Source organism: Erpetoichthys calabaricus, chromosome 17 (genome assembly GCF_900747795.2).
Source record: "Erpetoichthys calabaricus chromosome 17, fErpCal1.3, whole genome shotgun sequence".
Lineage (NCBI taxonomy): Eukaryota > Metazoa > Chordata > Cladistia > Polypteriformes > Polypteridae > Erpetoichthys > Erpetoichthys calabaricus.
Genome location: NC_041410.2, coordinates 83,333,435 through 83,357,949, shown reverse-complemented (window position 1 = coordinate 83,357,949; position 24,515 = coordinate 83,333,435). Strand labels below are relative to the sequence as shown.

At 37.1% G+C, this 24,515-nt stretch overlaps 2 protein-coding genes across 2 annotated transcripts in view; one reads left to right on the top strand and one right to left on the bottom strand.

The window, feature by feature from the left end:
• Positions 1–9,669, bottom strand: part of pin1 (peptidylprolyl cis/trans isomerase, NIMA-interacting 1) — a 34,659-nt gene extending 24,990 nt beyond the window's left edge. The window contains exons 1-3 of the mRNA XM_028791036.2: positions 9,508–9,669; positions 2,374–2,565; positions 11–121 (exon numbers count right to left, since the gene is read on the bottom strand). Coding sequence (XP_028646869.1) covers positions 11–121; positions 2,374–2,565; positions 9,508–9,565 — 361 coding nt within the window. The 5' untranslated portion in view covers positions 9,566–9,669. The remainder of the gene's footprint in view (positions 1–10; positions 122–2,373; positions 2,566–9,507) is intronic.
• Positions 9,670–16,537: 6,868 nt separating this feature from the next.
• Positions 16,538–24,314, top strand: ubl5 (ubiquitin like 5). The gene is made up of 5 exons (XM_028791037.2): positions 16,538–16,667; positions 18,920–18,980; positions 19,817–19,900; positions 21,768–21,805; positions 24,140–24,314. Exons 2-5 carry the CDS (start codon positions 18,925–18,927, stop codon positions 24,181–24,183), a joined length of 222 nt encoding a protein of 73 aa, XP_028646870.1. The 5' UTR covers positions 16,538–16,667; positions 18,920–18,924; the 3' UTR covers positions 24,184–24,314.
• The last annotated feature ends 201 nt before the right edge of the window (positions 24,315–24,515 follow it).

Genomic DNA, 24,515 nt, shown 5'->3' with positions numbered 1-24,515 from the left:
AAGGTCTTACCTCTTCCAAACAGTCCCAAGTCGCCACCTTTATGAGCGGAGCTACAGTCACTGAACTGTGAAGCCAAAGTCTCAAAATCCTCTGCTCCGGACTTTATCTTTTCAATATATTCTAATAAAACAGGAAAAAAAAAGCAAACACACACACACACAAGGACATAAATCAGCAGGCATAGTATATTACACAAAAGTTAAAGATTACATGTTGTAGTTACAAAGACAAAAGGTCAGTTCCTTTATTTTTTGGGATGGTTGAAGCACACCTCACACTATTACTCAATTCCCTTCATCGCCAGCACATAGACACCAATAGCAGTAGTTGTCTTTAGATGTCACATATTGAGTGTGTGTTCAGTTGATTAGTAAAGATTTAAAAAAAACAAAACACACACACCCATCCTACACAGAGTGCTGAAATTCCACTAACATAGAAAAATGCAGTATAAACAAATGGAAACATTTGTCACAAGATTTAATATAATTTAGCTAGGTGATGTTATCCTGTGAAACCTGTAAAGCCACCAAGTGATTTCTAAAAAAATCGAAATGTACTTTACATATTCTGCATTAAAGATGGTGGGGAAAAAAAAAACTAAACACACCACACACTAACACTGTTGTATGAAATATCATAATGTAGCGCGGTAAAAAGGAAACTAAAAGCAAACAAAGGATGATTGTATGCGTGTATGGTATAATAAAACCAAATTTTACCATTTTGACTCAAAGCGAAATACCAATGTGGACATAAGCATTGACACCTTCCAGTAACGAAGGGAGGAAAACCACTGAAAAGACTGCCGCTTCAGGAATGCTGCACTGTTTAAAAATGTAAAGAACTAGAAGATTGGTGGGGAAGAGGAAACTGAAATTTCTGAAGCTGTACTATATTTAGAAATAGATCTGGGACATTAATAATTACACACAACAATGACTCAGAATGCACACTGAAAATCTGAACCACAAAGGAACTAAAAATTTGCTCCTGGGTAACTATTTGAATTCTAGGATTACCAAATTCAAAAATCTACTTAAAATTTGAATCACCCATGATCAGAATTTAAATTTTTCCGATGTGTATATGTCAAATTGGCTTAAGATTTTGTTCTTAACTACTATTCAAAAATTTGTGTTCCTGCAACAGTCCCAGATGCAATAATTCATTATTTTCTTTATTCACTTTTCATCCTTAGGTTAACATCTTGGTATTTGTTTTCATATGAATTACAAAGCTTCTTCTTTCTACCAGAATTATATTCTATGTACGTTTGCCAATCAGTCAGAAGTATTGTTCATCAATGCACTTTAAAAAAATCCCCCCCCCACCCCAAGAACAGCAGTCTTTGTACTCGTTATTTGATTTAGCATTTTCTTATCTAGGAGCATCTGCTATCCAGTACAACAATGGATATTTAACACTTATTTAATGGATAACTTGACGTGTGGATTATGTGACCACACAGTTCCTCATAGATGTTTGTATATTGTTTTTCTGTAGCCTGGCATTGCTACCTATAAACATCCATCCTATCAGAAAGTTAGTTCCCTCCATTCACCATTTAAACAGGAGATAAAACCAACACTACGAATCACATGAGGTAATTAACATATTTTTGGATGGAGTAAAAAAACAACCTTTAAAAACTGTAAAAGAGGTGCTACTAAGCCAACTATTAGGAGATAAATTAGCAGGGCTGTGTGTTTAAGAAAAGCACAAAATACACTTATTTCCCCAAATTATTCACTTTGGCCTGGCTTCAAACAAAAACACCATAAATGCCTAACTTGCAAGACCACATTATTTGAAAAATTATTGCACTCTGTTAAGTGAATGGTGTAGTGATGTTGCAAAGATGTTGTGCTTCCTGAGAGCTAATGGGGAGACTTCTTTTGTTAAATTTTCTTCAGAGGCTCAACTTTCTCTAGTCCAGAGGATTGCAGTCATGGTTAACCAAAATATATAAACTCTTCAGTGGACGAGACAGCATGCTTGGGCATTCACGTTTTGTCCACACTACTAACAGGATATATTTAGCACCTCACTGTACTTGACTGGAAAATGAATGAATACAAAAAATAATGTGCTTTATTAGGCAAAAAGATCTTATTCAGAAGCTGAACAGCAGTTACTGATTTACAGTTTTATATCACCAAGGTGATTACAGTTTACTTTTTTTAAAGCTATTCAGTGATATTACCTAGGTGATGGTGTTTATGGGAAAATATCTGCTAGCAACACTTGGAACACTGTAGCCTTCTTAGTTAAAATCCTGAAGTGGCATTTAAAATGATGTACAATAAAACAGAGGGGCATGGAAGGAGAGTGATCTTGATATCTTTTAACAATAAGAATTGCTTACTCACGCTGTATAAGTTCCAGAGCTTCTTCTTTTGATCGGGTAATACGTTCCTGACGCCATGAAGATGGTCGCCGTGACTGGTTATGTTTAACCAGCAGGTGTGCGCAGCGCACTTTGTCAGGCTCCCCCTTGTCATCACTACTTGGCCTCTCCCACTGGCTGGCATTTGTAATGTGATTGAAATAGTACACACGGCCTTGTGACACAAAAAAAAAAAAAAAAAGTATGAACAAAAATAATTTGAAGGACAGCAAAGAACAATTTTTCAATGAACATAAGTAATTACTGGAAATTGGATAAAGGAAAAACTGTCCAAAACAAAAACCCTAAAAAAAAAAAAAAAAAAAGAGACAAATCTATATATACCCACACTTTTTTTTTTTTTTTTTTTTTTTTTAAATAGAACTTAATACACACAAAACAAAATAAATTTCTGATCTAGGACAACTGAATGTAAATGTTAATTGACCATGAGTACACATTTTCTTTTAGTAGATGCATAGAAACAGAAATTGGTATTTTTGTAGCATTCTTTCCTTAAAAATGGTCAGAGGAGAGGATCAAGAAGTTGACTTAATTGTATGGAATTGGTGAAGATAGGCAAATTAAACATAGGTGGCGAAAAAGTATTGAAATTTTTTGATCAATTAAAAACAATCCTGCTACTTTGTGCATTTTGCTTTTTTAGAATCATGTATAAGAATGAATATAACAGTGCTTAAACTGTCACTGCACTATTTTTGTAAATACATGTGGATTGAATGCAATAAAATTAATTCTACATTCCTAGAGCAGTGGAATTTCAACATTCACTGAAATGTGCAGTTTGTAAGTATTGCAAATTTAAAGCCTAAGCACTCCAACACACTACAAGATATGGAATGGCTCTTCAGCTATAGCTCAAATGGGTGCGAAAAACTCAATCTATACTGAATGTAGAATTCAAAAATGATGCCCAAGCAAAAACTTGGAAGAAAAGCAAGCAATCACAGTTGTAAAGGAGTCATAACAGTGTCTTTGGGATCCAAGAATGAACAGAGTTAACCTTTTCAACACACCACCCAAACAGGTACTACTAATAATGTAGATTGCTCAGGAGGAATTAGGCAGCCGGTTAGTCACATCATCAGAAATGTGACTTTGTTCAAGCCAAATGTGGACTCTCCAGGGGTTTACTTTCTCCAGGAAGGGTAGGGACTAAAATTTGTTTTCCTCTGCTCTCATCAACTGGCCCTATCTTAGGTATACTGTTAATGGGCTTATAATGTTTCGGTTGACCATACTGAAATAATACTTGTAAATGTATGTAAAAACCTAATGTAAGCTTCCTTATGTAATTGGTTAATTGATCTGTTACTGCACTGTACCAACCATTTACTTACTTAGCACTATACTATTAAAATTCTGATACAACATTTGAAAGCTGCTGTTGTGAATAAATTGATAGTTCCAGTCCTGAAAGGCTAAGGTTTATTTCTGTGTGAGCTGAAATTAAGTTCAGCAAGCAAAAGTTGTGGTGGCCAATGTCCTTTTTATATTATATACAAATTTTTGTTTTTTCCTTCAGGAATACAACAATTCTTTATGACATACATTCAACAAGGTGCTGGAAACATTCTTCAGGGATTTTGGTCCATATTTATATTACAGCATCAAACAGTTGCTGCAGATTTGTTGACTGCACTATCCAGGATGCAAGTCTCCCATTCTACCACATCCTAAAGGTGCTCTGTTGGATTGAGACTTGGTGACTGTGGAGGCCATTTGAGTATTGTGAACTCATGGTCATGATCAAGAAACCAGTTTGTGAGGATTTGAGCTTTGAGACAGTTCCTTCCTGCTGGAAGTAGCCACCAGAAGTTGGCTACACTGCGGTCATAAAGAGATGTGCATTGTCAGCAACAATATCGGGAAGCCTCAGTAGCCCGTTTTTAGCTGATAAGAGTGGCACCCAGTGTGGTCTCCTGTGCTGTAGCCCATCTGCTTCAAGGTTCAATGTGCTATGAGTTCAGAGATGCTCTTCTGTATGCCTCAGTAGTAAGGAGTTTTTATTTGAGTTACTGTTGCCTTTCTATCAGCTCGAACCAGTCTGGCCATTCACCTCTGACCTCAAGAGACATTTTCTCCCAGAGAACTGTCACTCACTGGATATTTTATTTTTCGGATCATTCTCTGTAAACCCTAGAGATAGTCTTGTGTGAAAATCCCAGTAGATCAGCAGTTTCTGAAATACCCAGTCTATGTAAAGCATTACAGAGTATCCCTGTTTAATTAAATAATATGGAACATTAATTAGTATGTAAGAATCAAAGAGGGTTGATATTTTATTTCTGAAACAGAATTTAATAACTCACAATGGCAACAACAAGCTGAATGTCATCATGATGCACACAGATTTTGTGTCTCTGCAAAAACACTGAACATAATTAAAAAATATTTTAATACCAATTACTGGTTGATAGCCCTAAAACAAACACATGGGCTCTTCTCACGAGGAATCACTCTGAGCTAAATTTAGACAATGTGATGATCTGTGAGATACAAAACTGAGTATTACTAGACTTTCTGCAGAGATTGCTTAGATTTTATAAACATTTCTGCTATTACAAGTAATTTAAGGGGAGTTTTGTTAGTTGATTTTTTATTAGGTTTAATATATTGATACATTCTAGCTTACAGGGACAGGATTTCAGATAAACAGTTTGCCAAATAAAAAGGAACCATACATTTCAATATACTGCAGATCTGAATCTCAACATTTAATCCTTAAAAATAAATTTTCAGGTAAAGACTACACTGTAGGGCCCCTGACCATTCTTATCTCTACTATTCATTACATTGACACTTTGCACGGTTTTATGTCATTCTTTCTAAAGGTTTTTCCCAAACATGTCAGAAGCATTTTAGGTTCAGCTTGTTAATGCTCCAAGAATTTTTTATTAAATATAATATATCATGAATTTCTGAACTCCCCCCTTTATTATTTAACATTTGGAAATTTAAAATGACACCTGCAGGCAAGCAATGAAAGGGAAGTAAGTGTCCAAATGCTTACACACTTGAGTAAAAACAAAGCATTTTCTTTTCAGCTTTTTAAGCAGTTTTAAGCAGTTAATTTACTGGTGTAAGCTGAAACAGTTCAATTTTTTAAAAATATTAAAATAAATCTTGATAAATTATTACATTATTCACTAAAACTAAGGTTTTTACTCAAATTTAAATGTTTCTTACAGTCATAAAATCAACTTGACACTTAGCTTTAATGAAATACTACTCACAACAATAGAGCAGCACACCTTACGTGGAAAAAGTGCTGAACAACAAAAAATGCTGAACTTCTTAAATCAACAAAAAGTTAAACCAGAAAAACCTTAAGAGGTAACGTATAGACACTAATAAAAAATTCTATTACGCTCTTCAGAATCCAATAAACTTTTAACACACACAATTCAATGGATTAGGGCTACACTAAAAAGGCACACAATGCACTTGGGTCTTACTCTAGGAAATGTGTGTCAGAGTTGACTACTGTTACTTTCAATATGAAATAAAATAGTGCTGAATAATTAACTCCAGAAAATGACAGTAGACCACATACAGGAACCCCTTTCATACAGGCCATACTTTAGATTTGAAGACAGGACTCTCAGCCAATGAACTGGGGGGGGGGGGGGGGGGTGGGGGGGGGGCTTCAATTTAAAAGTACAACCTTGTGTGGGGGGGGCTGCCTGCTTGTAGACTACTGTCATTTAGAGTTTATTTAACAATATTTTAGCAAAAAATACATGCGTTTTACACTCTGCGTGAATACAATTGGATGACCCAACATGTGGATCATATGACAAGAGTAACTCAATTTTTTATGGACATTTTTGATACTTTTTGTGCTGTTCAGAAGTGGTCACCATTGGATCCAGTCCTAACAAACTTTGATACCAAACCTCTGTAATCACATGTTACAGTTCCTAACAGGGTAACTAGAAGATATTTCGACCTTGAGTGAAGTACACCTTAGTACTGAATGTACTGTGTAATAGTCATTGCTAGGAAATGTGGAGGAATTTGCATGAATTGCAGCTAGTTTTTTTTTTTTTTTTTTTTTTTAATTAGACAAAAAAGGGGCAATGATGATTAAACACGAAATCATAAATACAGAAGATGCCCAAATGAAGGTACAATATATAAACCTGTTAAAAATAAAGTAAATGCTTTTACGTCCTGGGTATAATGCTGGAACATGCGTCTCAACAAATAAATGCGCTAGAGACTTAAAAATGCATTTTCACTCTACAAAACACAAAACTTTTGTTAAAGGAGAAAGCTAGTCAGCTATTTTGTGAGACCAAGTAAAAATGAGAGAAACTAATTGCAGCTTATGGCGTTTTTGTATTACAGAACAGTTACACATCATTGAAATGTCTAGTGGAGGAAAAAAGTTTATGTATGAGATTGGGACAGTTTGGGTAATGCCTACTTGCTTTCAAAGTGCTTCATTAAACTGACACTTTTTATACATCATTTACAGTGAGGTCTTCTCCTACATCCTAAGTGCCTTCAATTTGTCATCAGATGTTAATAAATTTTGCTTTTATGAAAGAAACAGCAGGCATTCAAGTATTTTAGCCCTCCTCTGGTTGAAATAATTTCAAGTCTGGCCCCAGACATATAAAATCCTATTTTTTGCCGTTGACTTTTTTACTTATATGTGATAGGATTTTAAAAAATGGTTTACCTAAATATTTCCTCAATGTTTAAATTTCTGAATTTATAGCATAAATAAGATCACAGTATCAAATTTGACCCCTCCTTTAAGTAAACGGCAAAAAAAATTAAATTTGCCTTTTTGAATTTAAATACTGTATAATAAGCAAAAGAAAACTTATTAATTCTATCTGTATTACAATAAATGAAGGGATGAACTGCTTAAACATTCTTCATTTGTCCGGAACACGCTGAATGAAGTTATTGTATATGTGAATTACAAACCCTAGGTAAAGACTTGTGCATTTATTTGTGTAAAAATAGTTTCTTTTTTATATCATTAAAGTCACTATGATAATTGTTTTGTATCAAGGAATATTCCTTCTTTTGAAATATGTATTTTGTTCAAATATTGTTTGTAATTTTTTTCCTTATTGTACACAAATACACAAAGAACAATTATAGTGGAATTATTATCCTCATGTACTAAAGTGGTACTAATGATATATATGTAAAATGCATAAAATAAAAAAATGCTATTAGACAAAACATTTCAACCAGAGAAGCTAAAAGCACAGCAAAAAGTTTAAATGGACAGAGGTTTTGTTAAGAAAAAGTAAAAATGTCTAATTTAGTGTAAGTGGTCCTAATTTGGGGTGTTCATAGGAAGTGTAATGATTTACTTCATGACGTAGAAGTACATAATAAACGAGAATAGCTGTATCAGACATTTGAAATATTAAAATGTGTGGTTCAATTTACATATTTAAACTCTAAATATCCTCAAATGTGATGGAAACGTGACATTTTTCACACTCTGACACAAGTATACAGAGGACTAGATCCCTAGTAAGGGGGGGGGGGTGGGGTGGGAAATCACCATATCATAATCATTGACAATGAAACAATCTAAAATGAAACTTCACACACTCATGTTTGAGATTTGTCATCTTTAACCTCCTAGGAGTGGCACTTAGAAGGCAAGGCCCACAGGTAAAGAATCAAACATCAAAAATGTTTTTATATTTGTGATCAGCAGCCTCAAAATAGCATAAAACAACATTCCACATCCCTATATCCTGGATTCCCACTTTTTTGAAGTTGACGCCTTGTATTCCTTTAGGAGGTGAACTGCTGAGGTCTGCTGATGTGCCATTGACAACTTCAAGTCCTTGTGAATTTTTTTGCTAAAGGAATTTATTGGTTTAGATAGATAGAGATAGATAGAGAGATAGATAGAGATAGATAGATAGAGATAGATAGATAGATAGAGATAGATAGATAGAGATAGATAGATAGAGATAGATAGAGATAGATAGATAGAGATAGATAGATAAGGGTGTAGTATTGTGAATAAAATATGGCACAAAAAAAAAAAAAAAGGACAGAAAGTGAAGGGATTTTGGGTCTAAAGCACAACATCATGCACATCTAGACTTGAAGACGTCAAATAGTATATCATAAGAGTCAGCAAAAAAAGAATTGATTTCAAAGCACGCATCAGAAATTCTCAATGCCACAATAAAAATGTGTACTTTGGAGAAATGTTTTGGAAATCAATTAAATCCTCCCCACCCCAATCCCGGTTCTCTTTTTTGAAAGGCAAAACATGGTAACCATAAGTTATCCTAGCTTGCAAATCTGTTGGGGCTATGGCAAAAAAAAAAAACTTGTAGAGACAAAGGGAGAACTTGCAAACTTCACACAGATTAATTACCAAATGAAGGATTGAAGCTAGGACTCTGTACAGGTAGCAGTTAGAAATGTACTTTATTACCTACGCACTAGATTCGGCTTTAGGCAGGCTGTAACACCTACCACAAACGACGTTGTCCCCTTAAGTGACGTAGATATACGGCGCAATTTCAACATAAATTCGGAGAGATTTCAAACCTTCCCATAAAAAAAAAAAAAATCAGTTTTGTCCTAAGGGCCTTGGGGGACAAGTGCGCATCTTCTAGTTGGGGTTGACCGTGTGCTGATGCTCACATGTTCACTTGAACGTATTCTTTCGCAATGTACTTTATTTAACCGTGAATCTAACTTACTGGTGGGAAAGCATCCAGTTAAGACATTGCTGCTGCTCTTAAAGGGAGGTAGGTCTATTTGTGACCCCACTAAACAGATTAAGCACTAAAAATCACAGGAACCAGAAGAAAACGCAAGCATTCACAATAATTTAAAGAAGAACATACACAGACACACGTTATATTCTTAAGTATTACTTTGTGTTGCATCACCATATACCTTGGGGTCCACAAATCTATGAAACAGCACTCGGATGCAACAAAATTGCGCTAGAGCTCAGCGCCGCACTGCGGACAACAGGACTGATGTGAGCCCATTGAAATCGCCCACTGCTCCTTTAGAGTGAAATAAATAAAGAAAGATATCACCAGGGTTCACGCACACAGTTAAAGAAGTGTAATGCATGTACCTGAACTGCGGCTCATGCGCTTCTCCCAGCCGGAGGGTAGTTTCTCGTCATCTGCCATTTTTGAATGTTTCTACTCTCGCTCATGAAGTCACCGCCCACTTCAGCGCGCTCTACTTGAGCTTTTAACTGGTAGGCGCGCGAAGTGACGGACTACTTCCGCGACGCTTCCCGACCTGGAAGTATCGAGCTCTGCTATTGGTTGACGCTGTGCGGCGAGCCGCAGAGCCACCCCATGCCAGGGGTGAAGTGCTGCAAATGCGCCTGTGGCTGGCGCTTTTTTCCAGTTCACTTATTAGAAACATTTATGATAGGGTAGGGGAGACTTCAGTGGATCATCAAAGATTAAATAAAGCGTGCGAAGGCTTCAGATATTTTTTGCAGATATGCAGAGTATATAAACGATTATCTTGGATTTGACTTGTGCACTGAAAGGATGGATAGTTTGTGAATGAATTTTTAAAGACACTTTTACACTAATACTGGGGACTAGAATCAGTTGACGGCTTGATTTCAATTATTTTTCTTTATCAACAAATATATTGATAACGGACATTCACAGAACTTGTACAAGGTGTTTAGCAGCTGCTTTGCTGCAGTATATTGGTTTACTCGGTTCTGTTTTATCAAAACAAAATTTACTGTATTTGTCAAATACAGTTATACACACAGTACAATGTAGTGAAATGCTTAGTTGCTAAACTCTAAAACTCTCAGTTCAAGAACAATACAAGTCTGAATTGGCGTGGGAAACCCAAATAAGAAATGCAATGATTGACTTCATGAGAAGTACGTACATTCAATTGAAATGTTTTAAGTCTAAATGTTCTTGATTCTAATAGAAATTAGTATTTTTCACCCCCTGATAGAGGTCCATAGATGGGTGAATCCCTAGTAAATGTGAATTTCCCATTGGGATGAATAAAGTATCTATCTATCTATCTATCTATCTATCTATCTATCTATCTATCTATCTATCTATCTATCTATCTATCCTGCCTACTATACTAAAATTATATATCTATCTATCTATCTATCTATCTATCTATCTATCTATCTATCTATCTATCTATCTATCTATCTATCTATCTAAAAAATCAAATGTCAAAAATAACATCATATTTGTAATCACTGACCTTGAAATAGTCTAAAACGAAACCCCACATGCTTCAATTTGATATTTGTCATTCTTAACCTTCTGGGAGTGGCTCTTAGAGAGTTAGGACCACCAGTAATGGATCAAATATCAAAAATCTCTCTATATATAAAAGCCAACGTCTGTACATCTGTTTGCCTGTATATCTATCCACTTTTTGTGAGAGACCTACTTTACGGATTTAGATCTGTTTTTATTGTATAATTTACTTGAACACTCCGGTTGATTTTGCAGCTTTTCTCATCGCGCTATTTATCATAGTTTGGTTGTGGCACCGATTTATTCACGTGAATCTGAAAGAGAGTGTCTGCGAGCAGAGAGGAGGGGGAGGCATGACCTCAGGAGTAGGGAGCCAGGTGGGGCCATCCTCACTCACGCGCCAGCCTCGGTTTGAGTCGCTCTACCTCTCGCGACGTGTTGGAGCGCACCTTTCCTTCGCTTAGCAAGTGATACCTGTTTGTTCAACAGACATTATCATCTACAGATTGTTAAGGAGTAATGTTTGACGTTTTTGAGTGAGAGATCACAGCTATGTGTGTTTTAGAGGGTACCTGCTCATTGGCAGAGATATCACGGCCATGTGCTTTTCTCCCCATGCGGGGGACGCTCTCCCTTCAGAGCTGAACACGATCAGATATACAGTGCCAATGTTTGACCTACCTTCCACTTCTCCAGAGATACCTTGCCAATTTTTACATTTTTGGCAAGGAGATCACAGCTACATTCTCGCCCCTGATAGCAAAACCAAAAATATTGTATATCAAGAGGCCCTCTGATACAAAAGCTATCAATATAAATTCTTCTCAATACAAATTATTACATTTTTTTAAATCTTTTTATTGATTTTTAAAGTTTGTCTTGTTTTACTGCTACATGGGTGGAGCTGCAGGGGACAGCTAATATTATAATATTCGTAATCACCGGCCTCAAAATAGCATAAAATGACACTCCGTGTGCCGAAAGTACCAATCCCCACTTTTTCAAATTTTTGTGAAAAGGAGTAACTTTGACCCCATGTATCATAATAGGGTCTGAACTTCTGGGACTGGCTGATGTGGCGTGCACAACTTCAAGTCTTTCTGATTATTTTAGCTGAAGATACCTATTGATGTACTCTTTATCAAAAGGGTGTCATTTACTGCACAAAACATTGTCCAAAAATGGCTTAAAATGTAGGGATTCTATGGTTTGGAGGGACAAAAATAGGGGTGGGGCACCCCAAAAAGCTTGACATCTTGCATAACTAGACACCAAGACAAGTTGAATGGTATATTATATGTGGGGGTTTTCTCATACCGGTAAAACAGGAGGTGTCAGATGAAAAGAAATGGTGATTTGAAAGCGTTCATAAGTAATTCTTATGAACGCAATATAAAAGGACAATAAACAATAACAAATGACTTTACAAATATCAGTAAATATCACTGTGTTAAATGAATACAATAGTATGCATTACACCAGTTTTACAAATCTTGTGACAAACAATTAAATAAATAATATCTTAAATAACTCAATAAAAGAGAATCATGAAAAGGGCATCATGTAGTTATGCACACCTTGCTCATTTAAGATGCAGGTGAACTGTGGAGAGAAGCCCCTTCAGGATCTCTCTGATCTGGTCTTCAGGCAATACAGAGAAGAGACCATTGTTAAGGTGGCTGGTAACATCGCCTGGTGTAGATGTTCTGGAGGTTAGTGAGTGCACATCAAGTGATGCGTTCAACCAACCGCACCACTCTCTGCAGAGCCTTGTGGGCCTATTGTATGCCATTTCCAACCCAGGCAGTAATACTTCTTGTCAGAATACTTTCAGTGGTGGATGTGTAGAAGTGTTTTAGTACCTGAGAAGGTAGACTGAAATACCTGTGGCATCTGAGATAGTAAAGATGTTGTCGTACGTTCTTCACCAAGGTGTGGATGTGGTGAGATCATGTCAGGTCCTCTGTGAGGTGGACACCAAGGTATCTGAAACTGTCCACCCTCTCGACGTATCTGAAACTGTTAATACTGAGTGGGGTGATAGTGTCTACACTATTTTCTCCCCAAAGTCCACAATCCACTGCTTTGTTTTACTGACATTCAGAAGAATACTGTTGTTCTAATACTTGTATGACAGATTCTCCACTTCATCCAGGTAAGCATACTCATTGTTGTTAGAGATCAGGCCCACCTCAGCTGCATCATCAGCAAACTTGACAATGATATTATAGTCATGTGCAGCCATGCAGTCATATGAGCAGAGGGCTCAGAACACAACCCTGTGGAGCCCCGGTGTTGAGAGTGTAGGATGATGAAGTGTAGCTACCCAGTCAAACCACCAGGGGTCTGTCTGTAAGGAAGTTAAAAACCCAGCTGCACAGTGAAGTGTTCAGACACAGTTCCTTGAGCTTGGTGATGAACTTAGAAGGGTTTATTGTGTTAAATGTACAAGAGTATATAAATATCATTCACACATCATTCCTTTTCTTGTTGTCCAGATGCACCAGTATTGTATGAGAGATCAAGATCCTGTGTGGAGCTGCTGGAAAAATATACGATCTTAAATGGATCTAGTTCTTCTGGCAGAGAAGAGAATACAGGTACGTATGTCTTGACTTTATGCTGTGTCGTACAGCAATTTTTTTTACATATTCTGTGATATTAACCTAATTGTATGCTTGTTATTGATCGAACTTCCCAGCTGGGCACTGTTATTCCATACTGCAGTATGTGCCTGCTCTTAAGGTGAGGCTGATGTTAGCTACTTATTCGCAACAACTTATTGGCATCCAGTCAGCTACTTATTCACATAAATTGTGTAAACTAGTAACTTAAGTAACTTATTCAACATTAACAGCAAGATAGATGGCTTTGATAAATTAAAATTGAGTCTTACTTGGCCCAATGTGTTTCCATGGGTCAAATAGCCAGGTGAATTTGGCATACTTCCTTATCTAATAAAAGAGACTATGATATTTAGTGGGCACTATACAGGATTAAATGTCATTGGGCCATCTTAAATTTCAGTTTCAAGGAAAGACAGATGCCTTTGTTATGTTGCAGTTGAATTTTACCTAGCCCAATACGGGTACCTGGGTCAAATGGACTCACAAAGTTGACATACTCCTTTATCTAAAAAATGCTATTTACTGTAATTTGTAAAGGGTACTGTAAAGTGGTAAATGGTGCCAGACCACCTCAATTGTCATAGTTTCAAGAAAAGGCAGATTCCTTTTTTTTAAATTGTAGTTGAGTTCTGCCTGGCTTAAATGGGTAAATGGGACACATTGACTGGCATATCTGGCACTCTGTCTTATATCTAAAGAATGAGAGTTACTGTGATTTTTAAGGGACAATGTAAAGGATTAAAAGGCATTGAGCCACCCTAATTTTTCACTGTTTTGTAACAAGACAGATCCATCCATCCATCCATTTTCCAACCCGCTGAATCCAAACACAGGGTCACGGGGGTCTGCTGGAGCCAATCCCAGCCAACACAGGGCACAAGGCAGGAAACAATCCCAGGCAGGGTGCCAACCCACCGCAGGACACACACAAACACACCCACACACCCACACACACACTAGGGCCAATTTAGAATCACCAATCCACCTAACCTGCATGTCTTTGGACTGTGGGAGGAAACCGGAGCGCCCGGAGGAAACCCACGCAGACACGGGGAGAACATGCAAACTCCACGCAGGGAGGACCCGGGAAGCGAACCCAGGTCCCCAGGTCTCCCAACTGTGAGGCAGCAGCGCTACCCACTGCGCCACCGTGCCACAACAAGACAGATGCCATTGCTAAGTTGCATTTGAGTTTTGCACCACGTAATTAAATATGTTTTTAAATTGTATACAAATATGGAAGTTTTACTATTAATTAGATAAATCATTCCCAAATTTCATTCAATAACTATAAAATAAATGTACTCCATTTATTAAGTTGCTATAATATAAGGAACATTATACTTCAATATTATGAAATTTAGCTAAATTATATTATATTACATTATACAAAGTTATTGTCTGTTTTACCTGCATTTTTTATCTCTCTTTAATTTAATATTGTTTCCTTATCAGTATGCTGCTGCTGGAGTAGGCTATGTGAATTTCCCCTTGGGATTAATAAAGTGCCCTGTGTGAAAAAGTAATTGCCCCCTGAACCTAATAACTGGTTGGGCCACCCTTAGCAGCAATAACTGCAATCAAGCGTTTGTGATAACTTGCAATGAGTCTTTTACAGCGCTCTGGAGGAATTTTGGCCCACTCATCTTTGCAAAATTGTTGTAATTCAGCTTTGTTTGAGGGTTTTCTAGCATGAACCGCCTTTTTAAGGTCATGCCATAGCATCTCAATTGGATTCAGGTCAGGACTTTGACTAGGCCACTCCAAAGTCTTCATTTTGTTTTTCTTCAGCCATTCAGAGGTGGATTTGCTGGTGTGTTTTGGGTCATTGTCCTGTTGCAGCACCCAAGATCGCTTCAGCTTGAGTTGACGAACAGATGGCCGGACATTCTCCTTCAGGATTTTTTGGTAGACAGTAGAATTCATGGTTCCATCTATCACAGCAAGCCTTCCAGGTCCTGAAGCAGCAAAACAACCCCAGACCATCACACTACCACCACCATATTTTACTGTTGGTATGATGTTCTTTTTCTGAAATGCTGTGTTCCTTTTACACCAGATGTAACGGGACATTTGCCTTCCAAAAAGTTCAACTTTTGACTCATCAGTCCACAAGGTATTTTCCCAAAAGTCTTGGCAATCATTGAGATGTTTCTTAGCAAAATTGAGACGAGCCCTAATGTTCTTTTTGCTTAACAGTGGTTTGCGTCTTGGAAATCTGCCATGCAGGCCGTTTTTGCCCAGTCTCTTTCTTATGGTGGAGTCGTGAACACTGGCCTTAATTGAGGCAAGTGAGGCCTGCAGTTCTTTAGACGTTGTCCTGGGGTCTTTTGTGACCTCTCGGATGAGTCGTCTCTGCGCTCTTGGGGTAATTTTGGTCGGCCGGCCACTCCTGGGAAGGTTCACCACTGTTCCATGTTTTTGCCATTTGTGGATAATGGCTCTCACTATGGTTCGCTGGAGTCCCAAAGCTTTAGAAATGGCTTTATAACCTTTACCAGACTGATAGATCTCAATTACTTCTGTTCTCATTTGTTCCTGAATTTCTTTGGATCTTGGCATGATGTCTAGCTTTTGAGGTGCTTTTGGTCTACTTCTCTGTGTCAGGCAGCTCCTATTTAAGTGATTTCTTGATTGAAACAGGTGTGGCAGTAATCAGGCCTGGGGGTGGCTATGGAAATTGAACTCAGGTGTAATACACCACAGTTAGGTTATTTTTTAACAAGGGGGCAATTACTTTTTCACACAGGGCCATGTAGGTTTGGATTTTTTTTCTCCCTAAATAATAAAAACCATCATTTAAAAACTGCATTTTGTGTTTACTTGTGTTATGTTTGACTAATTTTTAAATGTGTTTGATGATCAGAAACATTTTGTGTGACAAACATGCAAAAGAATAAGAAATCAGGAAGGGGGCAAACAGTTTTTCACACCACTCTATCTATCTATCTATCTATCTATCTATCTATCTATCTATCTATCTATCTATCTATCTATCTATCTATCTAAATTATTTTTATAAGAATTAATGTTGTGTAAAAGTGTCAGTTGCACGTCTCGAACTTTATTTGAAAGGGCAATATTCAAGCTTTATACCGAAGGCATAGTAACACCATTAATGTATAATAGTGGTGCCACTCTCTCAAAGAAAAGCACAACATAAGCAGCATGTTTTGAATTCTCCCAAAGAGTCTTTCATTATGTGTGACGAAAGGTGGTGACGTCACACCCAAGCTTGAGGACACGCCCGTTAGAGGGATTCAAGCGGTTATTGGTCGATAACACGGAGTCAAAGGCAAATGAAAACTTCCTGTTCCGCTGGCTGAAGGTTCGCTGGGAAGTCGTGGTTTCTTTAGAGTATAAATTTGTATGGAGGTTTTGGAGCATTTTGTTTAGGACATGTAAGTCTTCCGTTTCTTTGTTTTTATTATTTTTAAAACGTCAAGGAAGCCGAAACTGTTTTGTTAATAGTATATTTAATAAATACCAACATGTATCGCACTTGTCGCGTAACAGAGCTGAAAATCGCTATGAAATATTTACCATGCAGTTATTGTACTTAGAAGGACTGCGGGATTTGTTTTAACTCAATATACATTTTATTTTATGCTTTTATTCAGTTATTTTTTGGAATATATGAGAAAACCTACCTACATGTAGAAAGTCTACTGTCGCACGAGGAAAACGTGCAAACACAACACATGCCGAAACCGGGCGGACAACAGTCGCGAGACGGCCGCACTAACCACAGCTCCGTCCCCTTAGTTAATTCGTAAATAGTTTCGGGGTAAGCCGTGTCTCTAGCGAAGCCGAACTGAATGGATACAGAACATTGGTAGCTGTTGGTCTGATGCACGGAATTATTGCGACTAAATGACGAATGCGCATAAACTTTAAAGCCAAAGCACTAGGTTTAGTTTTGTATTTTAATAATTACGAAAGCAGTTGCTGATAAATTTTGAGTGGAATACTTGCATTCATCCTTTTACAATACGTGTGTATTTGCTTTTAGCAGCCGCTTTTATCCAAAACGACATACAAAACAGTGGAACATAATCGAGTAAAACATATGCCTGAGGGACAGTTCGGAAACAAGTGCTTCTGGAACAAGGGCACAACATTGATCATTACAAGCGAAGAGCTGAGAACAAAATACAAGAGAGTTAAACTTCCTAGGTCACAAAACATACTGGCTGGTAGAAATTCACCAAAGAAGAGAGACAAAACGCTTCTTAGACACATTAAGTGGGGTCTGAATTTCGAATGGAAGTGGGTAGCTCGTTCTCCTAATAAGGGGCTACACATGAAAAGAGTCTGAACTGAGATATGAGGGCATGCAGAGGTATCTTCATAAGACGCCGTTGTTCAGTAGATCTGAGTGTTCGAGGAGGAACACAATTCTCTTTCTCACAATCTATATGTATGTGTGTATGTATATGCGTATTTATGTACATGTGTGTTGACCCATTAACTACTCAAAGGCAAGCATCAAGGATTTGAAGTTAATGGGTGCCGCTACCGGGAGCCAATAAAGTGATCTGATAAAGAGCCTTAGCTGGTTGGAACATTTTGAATCATCTGTAGCAACTTGGTGACACATGCTGGTAGTCTTTCCAGCAGAGAACTGCAATAGAGTCAATGAGATGTCATATCAATAGATTTCAGAAAGTGTTCCTGACTATCTCCGATTTGTTTCATGCTTGCCAAAAATCACGTCATTATCCAAAGATAACTAGTGTGCAAAATGTTATACTTGTGTGTTCATTATTTGCTCAGATGGGATGGCTTTATAAAGGGGTGTGTCCCTAATTTCACTAAAATGGGAGTGCTGGTAAAAAATGGCAGTGTTCTCTAAGTCATAACATTTGAATTGCTAGTGCTAGACCAGGGATTGTTATGTAGAATTACGGGTCTCTAACATCTAAAATTGTTGGTCCATGTTTGCATATCTGCCAATTTCTGGCTTGTTGAAAATTGTATTCAAAATGTCTTTCATATTTTAGAATTACTTTGGCTCTCTGTATCTCCACATTAAACCACATCGGAACTTTAAAATATCGAAAGATGTTGCTCATGGTATAGTTCTTTTTCAGCACCTAGGTGCCTTACTGAAAGAAATCTAACTTTCTGATTTATGAGGCATTCAAAATGTAAATGATCATTTCACACATAATTTCAAATGCATATTGCCCATGTATGACAAAACCTATTCAAGGAATTGCACCACTGGACAGGGACCGAGCAGGGCTTAATCAGTAAATGCACTAAATATGAAATTGAACTAAATTATACTTACAAAGGTATCAAACATGCTATTCTGTTGAGCATGGATTTAGAGTAATGGGATCTTGCAGCCAACAAGGGGCCCACCTTGGGCTGGGTCCTGCATTGTGCCCAGTGCTTTTGGGGGTAGACTCTGGCTCCCAGCGACCATGAATTGGAACAAGGTAAGGTTGAGAATGTTATTTTATACTTTGTGCTGCTCATTTACTCTTGTCTTTGCCTGTTGGGTTGGTCATTCAAGTAAATATTTTGCTGTACTCCGTTCATGTGACAGTACTACTTCCGTCATCTCTGAGGGTACCAATAAATTTGTCCATGTCTTTATTTGCTAAAATTATCTGAAAAAAATGATTTCTTTGTTTCCTTTCAGACACAATGATTGAAGTGGTGTGCAATGACCGTTTGGGAAAGAAGGTCCGAGTAAAATGCAAGTATCCTTTATTTACAGAGAGACGTGTATGAGGAATTAACAGGTGAGCAATATAAGCAAAATTATATATCATGATATTGACAAAACTTATAGACAGTAATGACATCTATCATAGTAACACCTCAAAAATCTAAAAATGCCTTAAATGAAGTAATTTTGACTTGATTTATTTCAAAACAGTTACTAGTCTTTTTTTTAAACTTGAGATCAAACAAGATTTATTTTTATTATATTTGAATAGTTTTGTGAACTTCATGTATCAAACAGAACACATTTACCAAATAATAAATACTGTTTTAAAATGAAACCTGTCTTAGCAAATGCAAAATTTTTCAAAATAGGTTTTTCAAAGTGCCACTTGGCTTTTAATGTTTTCCCGCATCTTGAAATACGAAGGACATGGGGAGAGGAGAACAAATGAGATGGCATATGTGGATAGAACAAGCTGCATGCAAACTGAATTCTCTCTCCCCACCATGCATGTCTGTTTAGGGACAAGCAACAAAGGCAGTTTTCTAATATGCAAAACCATGGTAAAAACGATAATAAGAAATCGCCTTCTTTTTGACATGTCTCTACCGCTGTACCGCGCACCACTAGTGATGATTATTCTTTACTGAAACTGTCTTTTGTAAAACCTCTAGAAAAGGTGAATGTTTTAAAAAGCAACTTCTTATTGTTGCTGAAAAATAACCAAGAACAGTTGTATGCCATTTATTTTCCATGTGCTACTGTTTTTGATTTTGACTTCCAAGCTTCATTAGTCTAATCATTAAAAACATTTCTGTTGTATATGTGTACTTGTGTTGCTATGTGTACCTTAACTGAATTGTACAGCCCTGATGATACAATTGGTGACCTGAAGAAATTAATTGCAGCACAGACTGGAACCAGATGGGATAAAATTGTGCTAAAGAAATGGTAATGTATAATCCACCTCAACTTCTGTTAATAAAGAAACAGATGATTCGTGTGTTCATAAATCTTCTGACCAGCTGTACTACCAGTCTAAGGCAGTTTGAAATCTAAGTAATCAATGTAGGCCTCGGCATTAATGTTTGCAGTGTACTGTGTCCGTCTGGTTGGTATGTCTTGGTTACAATCCATTTGGTACAGGATTTGTAAATGCAGTGCTCATGTTTGTGATATGTTGGATAGCAGAGACATAGCAACTGGACTGGTGCACAGACAGACACAGAGGCACTTGTCCTTTTATTTTCTCAAATACAAAGTATAAGGAAAGTATTAATAATTGTCCAAAAATTCGACCTCGAGATTTTGATGAAAATACCATTTTTGGAATTGTGTGTGTGTGGACGCGATAACTTGAGTATGCTTTCAGTTAGGTAAACCAAATTTTGCATACTAGTATTAGGTACAAAACATCGATTTATATTAACTTTTGAGCTATTTCTGCTAACCGGAAGTGGTACTTTTTTTATTCAGGCAGCTGCAGAGTCTGATTTATTCAACTTTACTTTGTAATAATTGTTAAATATATTATTAATTTGATTTGTTGTTTAATGTACATTGATGGTTCTTTAATGTACATAATCTAAAAATCATTGTTTTGCTATTTACTAACCATCCCCATATCGGAGTGTACGAGAAAGTCAAGGGGAGACCACTCATGATTGTTTTTTTTTGTTTTTTTTAAGGAGGATGTTTTTGTTAACTGTAGCTGTTCCTATAATATAGCAAATTAATATTTGGAATGTTGACACATTTTGTATTTTAGGTAGTAGAATTGCAACATTTAAAAATGTGATATTTTCTCTGTGCCGCAGGGAAGGAGATACATGCAAATTGTGTAGTTCATTTGAAAATAAAATAAACCAAGTTTATTAGTTTTTAGGCCCTGGTGCAATCTAAATATAGTTGTCCATGAGGATAGCATAAAGTAGTCAAAATGTTTTGCTCTGTGTTGAAAGTTAGCCCCGAGCTTTATTAAAACTTACCGGAAAACTGTATTTCATTGGGCTTTTTAAACTTGAATGGAAAGTCTTTTGACATTTTAGGTATGTAAATAGTAAAACAGTTCCACATCGTGAATTTTTCAGTTACTTCAATATGTAAAAACGATGTGTGCCTCAGCAAAAATTCAGTCCAGGCTACGATTTTTGAAGTCCTCAACTATCCAGTTTTGTGACTCTGTGCCCACTGCAGCCTCAGCTTGCAATCCTTGGCTGACAGGAGTGGAACCCATTGTGGTCTTCTGTTGTTGTAGCCCATCCACCTCAAGGTTTAACATGTTCATTCTGAGATGCTTTTTCCTCCTCACCACAGTTGTACAGAGTAGATACCTGAGTTACCACTTGTTGGATTTTTTTTCACTCCATTTTGAGTAAACTCTCTTAGGAGATCAACAGTTACAGAAATACTCAAACCAGCCTGTTTGGCATCAGTTATGCTACCGTTGAAATTACTGAGATTAGATTTTTTTTCCGCCTTCTAGTGTCTGTTATGAACATTAACTGCAGCTGTTGACCTGAATCTACATGACTTTGAGAATTGTGCTGCTGCCTCATGATTGGCTGATTAGATAACTGCATGGATAAAGAGGTGTACAGATGTTCCTAATAACTGGCTCAGTCGATGTACACTTAATGATTTCTAATTGTGCATAGAAATAAATTTGACAGGCTTGAAGTGACTTAATGTGTGATTGGATGGGAAGAGTGAATAAGTGTGTGTATGATGGGTTTTAGCAGGGACCTGTCCCAAAATGTATATTGACCCAGATCAAATCTATATAGTATTCAACTAAACAAATCTCTTTTCTTTACAGGTACACAATTTTTAAGGATCATGTGTCGTTAGCAGACTGTATCCTTTCATTCCTGAAGGTGGTCATTCTTTCCTTTTTCCTTTATTCAAAAATCAGAGTGTTATGGTCTTTTTTCCTCTTCAACATGATGTTGTCTGATACTGTGAGTTAAAAGTATTGTGTAGGCTACATCTTGGCTGAATCTACCATTTCAGCTGGAAGGGCTAGATGGTGGTACTTTCTTCCCTACACTTCACTGCCACATGAAATATAAATACTCAATGAATTTTGGATTCTCCCATTTCACAAACTGATGTAATTGAAAGTAAAGTGAAAAATCACAGACTTAGGACAGTGAGTTTAAAATAAAATGCACAGAAGAAAGGCCAGACTCAATGACTGGTGACTGCTGACTACATTGTTCACATATGTCCAGTGAACAAAAGTGTCAATATAGCTATGTACAAAGTTCAGCACTAAAATGTAAAAATGGTGTAATCAACAGTAAAGCTGAGTAAAATAAGGCGCTTTTTAGAAAAGAAAAAAAAAGAAGGCTGCTGGGCATCACACTTTTTTTCTTTCATAATGTTTAATCAGACTGATGTTTTATTGCACTGGAGGACAAATATTCACCTTATTTTGTTTGTTAGCATGTGTTTCCTGGGCCTAGCTAATTTATGCCAGGTTAGTAAATAATGTAGAAATAGCATGTAAGTGGACTCGGTGACAAGTATGTCATATGGCAATGTACATGTAGACCCCAGAATTTTAAGCATGTACTCCCATACATTATGTAATTTAAATATGAAACATTCTTCTCTCATTTACTTCATTTACTTTTTGCGACAGTCAAATACGTGCTGCCTGACGGAGCAGGTGCTGTACAAAGGATAATTGGTGCAGCAAGTTCATTTACACTTATTTATTTGTTTAGCTGACACTTTCATCCATTACAACCTGCAACATTTGAACCGTTGATACAGGGCAGGATGGATCCCTGCTTTCATGTTGTTGATGATGCCAAATTCTGAACCTACCATCTGAATGTCACAGCAGAAATTGCAATTCCTCAGTCCAGGCCATGGTTTTCCAGTGTTCTTATTGCCCAATTTTGGTGAGCCCATTTGCAGCCTCAGTTGCCTGTTCTTAGCTGGCAGGAGTGGCACCTGTTGTGGTCTCCTGCTGCTGTAGCCCATCTGCTACAAGGTTTGGCGTGTTGTGTGTTCAGAGATGCTCCTCTGCACACCTCGGTTGTAACGAGTGCTTATTTGAGTTACTGTTGCCGTTCTATCAGCCCAAAACAGTCTGGGCATTCTTTTCTGACCTTTGGCATTAATGAGGCATTTTTATCCAGAGACCTGCCACTCACTGGATATTTTCCCTTTTTTAAACCATTCTCTGTAAACCTTAGAGATGGTTGTTAGTGAAAATCCCAGTAAATCAGCAGTTTCTGAAATCCTCAGACCAGCCCATCTGGCACCAACAACCAGGCCACATTCAAAGTCACTTCAATCAGCTTTCTTCTCCATTCTGATGCTCAGTTTGAACCTCAGGTTGTCTTGACAATGTCTACAGACCAAAATGCATTGAATTGCTGCAGTGTGATGGGCTGATTAGATATTTGCGTTAACAAGCAGTTGACGTATATATATACACCTTACAGGTATGATCAGAGTGTCAGCCTGTTACAATCAACAAACTACTTTTATTTGGCCCAAGTCCACATAGTTTAGTTCTGTTTTTAACTGAAAGGCGCTATATAAATTGTATTGTTATTATTAACAAATCAGGCTAATTAAAAGACACTACTCAAGTTGCATCCAGCAGGAGGTGCTAATTCCCTTGGAATTGTAGTTCTTTAAACTAGAAACCAAACGAAAAACATGACAGAATGCCAATGTTGCCCCTTTTCATTGGATAAAGGAAAGTAAATTGCAGAGAAAGGATGTCATTGGCTTGACTTAATGTTGATAGTCCATAGAAAGCTGTGCTGCCTTTTTGATAGTCCTGTTTTAAACTTTCTTCAGGATTTCACAGATGTTGCAATTCCATGTGTGTATTCCTAGGAACATGCATAATAATCAAAGTGCATTTGTATAAAATAACAATTTATGTTAACAGACTAACTAACCAGCAAAATTGTCACTAACCACTACAAGTTTCCTGTCGTCAAAGACCATAGCAGTGCACAAAACATCGATTGGTACCCACCTTCTAAATCTTGCAGTCAGAATGGGCTCTGGTTTGCTTTAACCCTGTTGTGAATCTGCTTAGGTCGCTATTTAATTATTCATTTATTTATATTTGTATCTTTTTTTTTTTTTTTAATTGTTTGATAGTGATATTTAAAATTGCTTAAATGTTTTCCTCTTCCTTAACTTGTTTTCCAATAGATGAAATTCACGATGGGATGAATCTGGAGTTGTATTACCAGTAGTGGCCCAAGAATGGCAGAATATTCCATCGTGCACTCTGCCTGTAGCTCTCCTGTGGTGAAACAGTGAGGGGCATTACTAATAAAATTTGTAATTATGTTTTGTGTCTATAAAATCAGATTTTTATACTTTGTGACTTCATCTTTCTCAATCTTTTTGTTGTAATGTTATTTTAAATTAATGCTGGCAATACATAGTTTTTTCCATCTGGGTGATGGAACATGACACTTCGACAAATAGGAGCAAACCTGTTTAAGTTGATATTTTTGTTATCAGAATAAAACTGAATTTGTTGTTCTTTTAAAAAAAGTACACCCTTTTTGTAATGTTTCTG

Coding starts and splice junctions, on each gene's coding strand:
- ubl5 (XM_028791037.2), top strand. CDS start 18,925: ATGATTGAAGTGGTGTGCAATGACCGTTTGGGAAAGAAGGTCCGAGTA. Junction 18,981..19,816: donor AAGGTCCGAGTAAAATGCAA/GTATCCTTTATT, acceptor TGAATTGTACAG/CCCTGATGATACAATTGGTG. Junction 21,806..24,139: donor TCATGTGTCGTTAGCAGACT/GTATCCTTTCAT, acceptor GTTTTCCAATAG/ATGAAATTCACGATGGGATG.